Below are 10281 nucleotides of genomic sequence, written 5' to 3' on the forward strand. Positions count from 1 at the left end.
TCATTAACCAGAGAGCAACTGTGACAAGAATGGTTTTTAAGCTAATGACTTCTCCCATTGTTGTGAGGGGAATCACTCTGAGCCAATGACGCAATGACATTCTTGGTAGGCTACACAGCCCATCGATGACACATAGCCTTAATCCCAACCAATACATTTTGTTGACTAATGCCTTTCTGTCTCCTCAGCTCCTCCAAGCCCCGTATCTGTCTGCTTATCAGTCTGTCCATCTTTGGCTCCATTGCTGTTGTAACTCTACATCTCTCTCTGACTCCTCACCTTGCTCTCTGTCAGTATTCCCTCTATCTATCTCTCTCCTCCTTTCCTTTCTTCAGCTCTCTCTCTCTCTCTCTCTCTCTCTCTCTCTCTCTCTCTGTGTTCACCTGTAGTTCCCGGTCGCCCTGGCGTTGAGCAGGCGTTGGGTATTAGCTGATCAGAACTCAATCACTGATGGTTACACAACACGGATCTCTGACACGACTGTTGGGCTGGTCCAGCAGTGTAAACATACGCACATTCAACACACACACACACACACGCGAGCGCGAAACCTGCGAAGCGTCTGTGTGATCAGTCAGTGCGGGAGCTTGGACAAACACACGTGTGTACATACAGTACAGTATACACAAACAGACAGTTGGCCCCCCGAGGCCGTCCTTCTGGCCGATCTCTACCGCCGCTCTCCCCGCTGGTCTTCCCCTCTCCAGACTCGGTTGTGTAACGCGCGGACCTCGTTAATCCGTCCAAGATTAAGCACCGTTGTCATGTGATGCTCCTGGACTCGTCTTTGTCTGTTTTCCCCTCATGCTGCTGGACACTGGTGTTTAGCCTGTGGCAGAAAGACACATTATACTGCACTGGACACCCCCTGGTCTCCTCTGACGCAAACTATACACCAGGTTGCGCCAGGGCTGTCTGCTAGAAGCAACGTTGTGTGATGGTTGATGTCGGGACGTTCGGATGCTGACATTTGGACATTGTTTGACTGGATGTTGCCTTTTTACGCAGTGCAGATGGGGCCTGCTTTCTGGGTGTACGGAGGAATTGTTCTCGTGGTCCTTGGGATTTAGCCCGGTCTGTTAGAACGTACGGCGACCGGGATGCTGATTGGACGACGGATTAGGTTGTAACAGATCTGGAGCCTAGGGGACGGTCGTGACACTGATCCAGGAGAGGACACCCGCGTGAAGGGGTTGGTCTACGAGGGAGGATTAGTCCTGAGTTGAACACATGACAGAGACAGAGCGAGGTCTGATGACGGGCGAGGTACAGTAGGGCTACAGGAAATCATTATTAGGCAGCTTCATTATTAGGCTATTTATTATTTAACGGTGTTTAACGTTAATGTCCCGGTGTGATTTTAGCTTCCTTTACAGCTGCGTCATTTATGAGTGTGTGTGTGCGTGCGTGCTCACGTGCATGCGCATGTGTCACCGGGTGTGCACGCATGTGTTTGTGTGTATGCGCGCGCGTATATGTCTTCCCCACTCATGTGTATGTGTGTGTGTGTGTGTGTGTTCTCTACCCCCTGCCAGGTCTGAGCGTCGATGACGATGACCTCCCCCCTGGTCGTGTGATGCTGCTGCTGCTTGGGTAGAGCGGTCCAACCCACCACCCCACCCCCCCCAAACACACGCACACACACCGCCGGCCCCGCCCCCGCCCTGCCACGCCATGCTGATTAAGGAGTACCGTATCCCGATGCCCATGAGCGTGGACGAGTACCGCATCGCTCAGCTCTACATGATCCAGGTGAGTGGCGAGCGACTGGTACCGGAGCTCGGAGCGCCGCACTCGTACGCACAGGATGACCGCATGCATTGAATGCACTGTAGAATACCACGCCCTGTTAACTTAGAAACATACTTCCTTCATTTTTGGTTCTTAGTTTTTGTTCTACTTTTTATTCTTGAATGCATTTCAAATGAGTTTACTGAACTTAGTTATGTGTTCTTGCGAAAAAAATTCTCACTTTTTTTTTTTCTTTTCCCACTTTTAAAGTCATGCAACACATCTTGCAGTGTATGTTGGTGGGGATTACACCGTCGTCAATATTTATTTTTATCCCAAATTGTTTTTTCACATTTATACTATAAAGGCTTAGCCATGCGGACAGGAAGATGTTGAGATAACATGGAGACATGTTGGTTGAACCCGTGTCTGTTAGTTGGGAGGTGATAAGAATATAGCTGGATATACTGTAACTGGTCCCTGGTCAGGTCAGGGGTCAGTGACGGGCAGACGACCAGCAGGGCTGCGGGACCCAGATCAGGTGTCGACCTCTGAGGTCAGCACTATGGCTCGGGTGGGTGTAAAGGGCGCTTGTGCGCTGGTGCAGACAAGGTTCAGGGTCAAAGGTTAATGTGAACCGCGTCAAGCCAGCTGGCTATTAAGACACCCAAACACACTCCTATTTAATGTTGCCCACGCGACCATGCTGTAGGTGCCACCTAGGTTCTCCCAGCTCAGACAGAATGACGCAATCTCCCAGGAAGTAATCCGCAGGGGATTAGGGTTGATTGGGTCACCTGGAGACCTTTGATGTCGTAAACAAACGGCTCAGGAGGATGATGAATCAGTTCCTTCCTGTTCGGAGGTGAAGATTAAGTAGAAGTAGCCGTAGTAACGATGTAGGCAGGTGGCCTGGGCGTGTTACTGGGTTGGACAGTGCCTGTCCAGGGTGACGAGGCAGAGTTATGGGGTCAGGGGGCACAGGTGTGTCCTTGGGGTTCGTCAACGCCAGCGGTATTTCTGCCCCCCCGCCTCCTGAACACTCCTGAACGCTCCTGAACGCTCCTGAACGCTCAGCGCCTCTCCAGGCTTGTTGACGTACAGCAGAGAGCACGATCAGGACATGTTAGAGTAAGAAGATACGATACGCCTGGTCGCTGCGGGTTCACCCTCGTTCAGAAACACGCGTGCACACACGCTAACACACACACACACGAGCACACACACACACACAGTCTCTGACACAGTTGGAAACACGAGCCATCTTTGTGGCAGAGTAGAGATGTTAGTGATGTTAGAGCTGTTAGCGGTAGTTTTGGCATTTGAATGGATTTATGTGTGTGTGTGTGTGTGTGCATGTTAGTACTAGTATTTCTTTTACACAAGGAAAATATACAGAACAGGACAGGGAATAGACATATAAAATGAAGGATGTAATTCAGTCATAGATACATAATTCATGTTTTAAATGGATTTAAAATGTCCTCACATTCCCTCCGCCCTCAGGGTCACCTCCAGGGAGCGGGGGAGGGAGTTGTAGTTTCATCGGTATTTTACATTTTTCAGTAAATTATGTAGAGTATGGCAATGTATCGCAATATGTATTGTATCGTATCGCAATGTTACGTGATATGTATCGTATCGAGAGGTCCTTGCCGATACCCAGTCCTAGTAAGAGCTGTGTGGTGTGTATGTAGTGTGTGTAAGTGCTGTGTGGTGTGTATGTAGTGTGTGTAAGTGCTGTGTGGTGTGTATGTAGTGTGTGTGTGTATACAGTGCCGTGTACTGTGTATTTATTGTAATGTGTAAGTGCTGTGTGTCTATGTAGTGTGTGTGTGTGTGTCTGTATTTAGTGCTGTGTGTGTGTGTGTGTGTGTGTGTGTGTATACAGTGCAGTGTAGTGTTTATGTACTGTAGTGTGTGTATACAGTGCTGTGCGTGTGTGGTGTGTATGTAGTGTGCGTGTGTGTGTGCTTGTATGTAGTGTGTGTGTATGTGTGTGTGTGTGTGTGTGTGTGTAATGTTAGTGCTGGGCATACAGCAGACCCCCCCCCTCCACCTCGACTGCCGCGTCACAGCTCCGCTCCGGCTGCCATGGTAACCAGTGACATCAGCAACAGTGTGGCAGTAGCTGCCATAATTTGTTTGCAGTGCAAGAGAGAGACTACAGACCTGGAGAGAGAGAGAGAGACTACAGACAGACCTGAAGACAGAGAGAGAGAGAGACTACAGACAGACCTGGAGACAGAGAGAGACTACAGACCTGGAGAGAGAGAGAGAGACTACAGACAGACCTGGAGACAGAGAGAGACTACAGACAGACCTGGAGACAGAGAGAGACTACAGACAGACCTGGAGAGAGAGAGAGAGAGAGACTACAGACAGACCTGGAGAGAGAGAGAGAGAGAGACTACAGACAGACCTGGAGAGAGAGAGAGAGAGAGACTACAGACAGACCTGGAGAGAGAGAGAGAGAGAGACTACAGACAGACCTGGAGAGAGAGAGAGAGACTACAGACAGACCTGAAGACAGAGAGAGAGAGAGACTACAGACAGACCTGGAGACAGAGAGAGAGAGAGACTACAGACAGACCTGGAGAGAGAGAGAGAGAGAGACTACAGACAGACCTGGAGAGAGAGAGAGAGAGACTACAGACAGACCTGGAGAGAGAGAGAGACTACAGACAGACCTGGAGAAAGAGAGAGAGAGACTACAGACAGACCTGGAGAGAGAGAGAGACTACAGACAGACCTGGAGACAGAGAGAGACTACAGACAGACCTGGAGACAGAGAGAGACTACAGACAGACCTGGAGAGAGAGAGAGACTACAGACAGACCTGGAGAGAGAGAGACTACAGACAGACCTGGAGAGAGAGAGACTACAGACAGACCTGGAGACAGAGAGAGACTACAGACAGACCTGGAGACAGAGAGAGACTACAGACAGACCTGGAGACAGAGAGAGACTACAGACAGACCTGGAGACCTTGAATTTAAAAATAGACCTTTATTTCCAAAGTCAGGCATGTTCACCCCATTTTTCTTTTGTCACAAGTTAAAAATACAGTCATGCAAATAACCCCCAACAACAAGACAAAACCCACATCAGAACCCGAGAACCAAAGAGTTCTCCCTCACAGAACAAAGGACCCCCTGCATCCCCCAGATCCGCATAAACCCCTCTATGTTCCCTGTCAGTTAGTCTGCCAGTCAAACTCCCCCCTGAGTCTAGCTCCAGCAGCGCCTTTAGCATCAGGACCACCTCCTCTGAGCCCCCCCCCCCCCCCCCCCACCCCTCACACGGTTCCTCACGGTTTTCCAAATGGCTAGTTTCACCAGCCCTGACAGAAAATGAAGGTATGCACCGACCTCTTACTTACAGCGTGGGCTATAAACGAAAAGACAAAAAGAAACACGCTCCCCCAAACCCTGAAACCAAACCTGCAGCTGACTGAACAAACTGAACAGTCGGAGACACTGAATGAAAAGATGCTGCAATGTTTCAGGCTGCGAACAAAAAGGGCAGCTGTCCCCAGACATGGAGAGAGAGAGAGAGAGAGAGAGAGAGAGAGAGAGAGGGACTATAGACAGATGTGGAGAGAGAGAGAGAAAGAGAGAGAGACTACAGACAGACATGGAGAGAGAGAGAGAGAGAGAGACTACAGACAGACGTGGAGAGAGAGAGACTACAGACAGACATGGAGAGAGAAAGAGAGGGAGACTACAGACAGAAATGGAGAGAGAGAGAGAGAGAGACTACAGACAGACCTGGAGAGAGAGAGACTACAGACAGAAATGGAGAGAGAGAGACTACAGACAGACATGGAGAGAGAGAAAGAGGGAGAGACTGCAGACAGACATGGAGACAGACAGAGACTACAGACAGACATGGAGAGAGAGAAAGAGAGAGACTACAGACCGACATGGAGAGAGAGAGAGAGAGAGAGACTACAGACAGACATGGAGAGAGAGAGAGAGAGAGAGAGCGAGAGAGAGAGAGAGGGAGACTACAGACAGACATGGAGAGAGAAAGAGAAAAAAAAACTACCACCTGAACTCTAAACAGTGCTATTTGGCTCTAAACAGACGGCACACGGTGGCAAACTGTCTGAGTGTCGTGACTGAGGAGAAACTGAGAAAGACATGAACTACTGTATGTACAGTACAGACTCAGTGATCACAGCCTGTCCAGAGAGACTGGCTGACACAAGCAGACCTGGCTACCTAGAGAAGACAGGCTGTGTCAACTCTGTCCACAGAGAGAGCCTACAGACAGACATGGAGAGAGAGAGAGAGAGAGAGAGAGACTACAGATAGACATGGAGAGAGAGAGACACTACAGACAGACATGGAGAGAGAGAGACACTACAGACAGACATGGAGAGAGAGAGACACTACAGACAGACATGGAGAGAGAGAGACACTACAGACAGACATGGAGAGAGAGAGAGAGAGAGAGAGAGAGAGAGAGAGAGACTACAGACAGACATGGAGAGAGAGAGAGAGAGACTACAGATAGACATGGAGAGAGAGAGAGACTACAGACAGACATGGAGAGAGAGAGAGCCTACAGACAGACATGGAGAGAGAGAGACACTACAGACAGACATGGAGAGAGAGAGACTACAGACAGACATGGAGAGGGAGAGACACTACAGACAGACATGGAGAGAGAGAGACTACAGACAGAGATGGAGAGAGAGACTACAGACAGAGAGAGAGAAACTACAGACAGAGATATGGAGAGAGAGACTACAGACAGAGAGATGGAGAGCGAGACTACAGACAGAGATATGGAGAGAGAGACTACAGACAGAGAGATGGAGAGCGAGACTACAGACAGAGAGATGGAGAAAGAGAGAGACTATAGACAGAGAGATGGAAAGAGAGAGAGAGAGAGAGAGAGGGACTACAGAAGATAGTGTAAATATGTAGGCAGAGACTCGGGGGAAGTCATTATTTCGTACAAATCCAGTTAACAAACCTCACTAAAAGTCCTCAGAGTGAGAAAAATATATATTTGGCTGAAAATAAAAAGAGATCTTATCCCTACAGAGAAGGATATATACGGTATTTATGTGCTGCTTCCCCCCTTCTGAGTCCTCATATCTCTCTGGTGATATATCCCCCTGCATTGAGTCAGACATATGCCATTACCAGGGACAGGGAATATAATCATCTGTGGGGATATTAATTCTTTATCTGACCAGCATGTGACCAGCTTGCAAGGAAACAGTTTTATCACCCAGCATGCTCCTACTGGTCACCTGCAGTACACCCGGCTCCTAGAAACAACTTTGACATTGTAACTTGTAACAGGAATGGAAAGGAGCTATTACTAAGCCTTAGTCTGTACATTGTAAAAGATCGGGTAAGAGGGGACTCTTTGGGAAGGTTCACTTATTGTTCAGCTCCTGGCCCCTGTGCCAGGATTGAGGTGCACCAGATATCTATTCGTAGCTATGGCCCCATGTACGATCCTCCATTGGAGGTCACCTGTCCGTTTGTCAACGGGGGGTTTGTACAGGGACCGCCAACAGCCCCTCGGAGATGATCCCATGTCAAAAAACTCAGTCCACCTCAAAACCTTCAACCCTGCCAGAGAGCGTAAGTTTGAAACCTTCACACTTATGCAACAAACCGCCTTTTTCCCCACCGTCTCAAAGTCCCCCAACTCTGTATCTTCAGAGAGAGCAGGGCGTTGTCCTCTTCCTGCCACTGCCCCACAGCAGGAGAGACAGCCAGAGAAGGAAGAACATATTCATCATCCCATTGGTCAGATATAGTACAGTCTTCGGCAAACGCTCTGAGGGCTTCTGGCAGGGAAGCACAGACCTCCTCCACCAGCCTGAGCAGCAGACTGTAGGACCTGATGTTCAGCAGGTCAGCGAGCTGCTGGACAGACGTCTTCATCAGATGACCAAGCTTGACGCACCCAGCCTCTCTCAGTCTGGATTTGTCTGGACAGAAGACAGAACCTGAGATGTGATCAAACAGTTCCCGAACAGGAACTCCTCAAAGAGCCACATCCCAGGAGTCAGCACAGCTCTGCGACAAAAACTACAAACCTGCCAGGTCTGCAACATCGACTGGTAGAAGGGAGTGAGACCAGTTAAATCCACAGACTGGGGTTGGAGCAGAAACAGATGTTTATCGTAGTCCAGCCATCCAGCGGTCCTCTGCAGCACCCAAGCAGTGTCCAGCCAAGGCAGGTCCAAGCTATAAAGCAGTCTTTGAGCCGTCTGCAGCCTGAAAGCTGTGATACAAGAGGTGATGAGAGAGTGAGAGAGAGAGAGAGAGAGAGAGAGAGAGAGATAGAGAGACAGAGAGAGAGTGAGAGATAGAAAGAGAGAGATAGAGATAGAGAGATAGAGAGACAGAGAGAGAGAGAGAGAGAGAGAGAGAGAGTGAGAGATAGAAAGAGAGAGAGAGAGACAGAGAGATAGAGAGAGAGATAGAGAGAGAGAGAGAGAGAGAGAGAGAGAGAGAGAGAGAGAGGGAAACACGGAGGAAGAAGTCATGATGATGCAGCCAGCGTTGCCATGACAGCATTATGCTGCTGATTTTGTTATATCCTGGACTAGAGGTTGTGGGTGTGTGTGTGTGCATGCGTCTGTGTGTGTGTGTGTGTATGTGAGTGTGTGGGTGTGTTTGTATAGCTGGAGGAAGCTACTGTAAATCAAGTTGGCCAAAGAAGAGTTGTGCAGGCAGTGGAAACCTAAACATTGTGTTCCTTTCTCTAGAACTAAGATTGGAAAATCACATACATTATGAAAAGTTGTGGAGGTCTAGAGGACTGGAGTTGGTTCACCCCTGTTTTATACTAACCTTGCAGTATTATATGAATTATTCAGGGCTGCCTCAGCCCAGCAGAAATGACACCCTTAGCAAAGCATTAGAATTCCTCTGACGTCCCCATAGACTGGCCTCTGAGCTAGTTGTAGAGATTGCTTCACTATTTATTTCTGTCTTTCATTTCTTCTTTTTTTCTTTCTTTCTTTCTTTCTTTCTTTCTTTCTTTCTTTCTTTCTTTCTTTCTTTCTTTCTTTCTTTCTTTCTTTCTTTCTTTCTTTCTTTTCTTTCTTTCTTTCTTTCTTTCTTTCTTTCTTTCTTTCTTTTTTCCTTTCTTTTTCCCTCTCTTTCTTTCTTTCTTTCTTTTTTCCTTTCTTTCTTTCTTTCTTTCTTTCTTTCTTTCTTTCTTTCTTTCTTTCTTTCTTTCTTTCTTTCTGTCTCTCTCTCTAACCATTTTCCTTTGAAAGTGTTAACAGAAAAAGGCTCCTGCACACATTAATTGTGCAACATTTCGGTAATTGGACTTTCTTCAGTCATTAAAAAGGAACCGTCTTGCATGGCTGGCTGGCTGGCTGACTGACTGACTGACTGACTGACTGGCTGACTGACTGACTGACTGGCTGGCTGGCTGGCTGACTGACTGACTGACTGACTGACTGACTGGCTGACTGGCTGACTGAATGACTGGCTGGCTGGCTGGCTGGCTGGCTGGCTGACTGACTGACTGACTGACTGACTGACTGGCTGACTGACTGACTGGCTGGCTGACTGACTGACTGACTGACTGACTGACTGACTGACTGGCTGACTGACTGACTGACTGGCTGACTGACTGGCTGACTGACTGACTGACTGGCTGGCTGACTGGCTGACTGACTGGCTGGCTGACTGGCTGGCTGACTGGCTGGCTGATGCTCTCAGTATTTTTATTCACTCTCCTTCCCCTCGTTCTATTCAGCTTGTTTGTCCTTGGTCAGAGTGAGAAGTGCTCCTCTCCATACGAAACTCCCAGTCCCAGAAATGGTCTTTTCTATATCATGTTGTGTTTTTTGCTCTCCTCTTCTTGGTACAATGTATGTGTGGGTGCGTGCGTGTCTCTATGTGTGTGTGTGTGTGTGTGTGTACTATATGTGCGTGTGTTTGTTTGTGTGTGTGTGTGTGTGTGTGTGTGTGCAATTCAAATGATGTCATCTGTCAGCACTCTAATGAAGTACCACCCTGCTGCTCTGGTACTATGAGCAGATGCAGACACTCTGACTCACAGTCATTGAGTGAATGTGTCTGTGTGTGTGTGTGTGTGTGTGTGTGTGTGTGTGTATGTGTATGTGTGTGTGTGTGTGTGTGTGTGTTGATGGCAGATGCAGATGTAGAAGGTACAGCATCAGTGTAGTGTAGAGGACTACAGAATACAAGCTGAAGTTTTGAGTTGGTCCGCTCATAGTTGAGGTCTGAACAGGAAGTTCCAGTGGGCTGAGCTCTATATTTATTGTTCACTATGTTTATGAAGTGTCTCAACTCTGTCCCACTGGGTCCCCTCGTTCACTGCCTGACGTTCCTCCGCCATGATCTACACACCAGAGCTGAGAGTGTGAGTGCGTGTGTGCGTGTGTGTGTGTGTGTGTGCGTGCGTGTCTGTGGGCATGTGATGCACTCAAGAGTTTCATCTGCTTCTTGGCAGCAGCTTGCTGGTCCCCTGGTGGGGTCTGCAGATGCGCCCGGGGGGGGGGGGGGGGGGCTCGTTTAAGGCCCTTAACTC

The 10281-nt window shown here is 48.6% G+C and overlaps 1 protein-coding gene across 1 annotated transcript in view; it reads left to right on the forward strand.

The window, feature by feature from the left end:
- Positions 1-1674: 1674 nt before the first annotated feature.
- pitpnm2 (phosphatidylinositol transfer protein, membrane-associated 2) overlaps positions 1675-10281 on the forward strand; it is a gene marked incomplete at both ends in the record, with an annotated part of 27323 nt that continues 18716 nt past the window's right edge. The window contains 1 exon segment of the mRNA XM_084449698.1: positions 1675-1752. Within this exon segment, the coding sequence (XP_084305824.1) occupies positions 1675-1752 (78 nt within the window).

This window comes from Borostomias antarcticus (genome assembly GCF_949987555.1).
Source record: "Borostomias antarcticus genome assembly, chromosome: 2".
Classification (NCBI taxonomy): Eukaryota; Metazoa; Chordata; class Actinopteri; order Stomiiformes; family Stomiidae; genus Borostomias; species Borostomias antarcticus.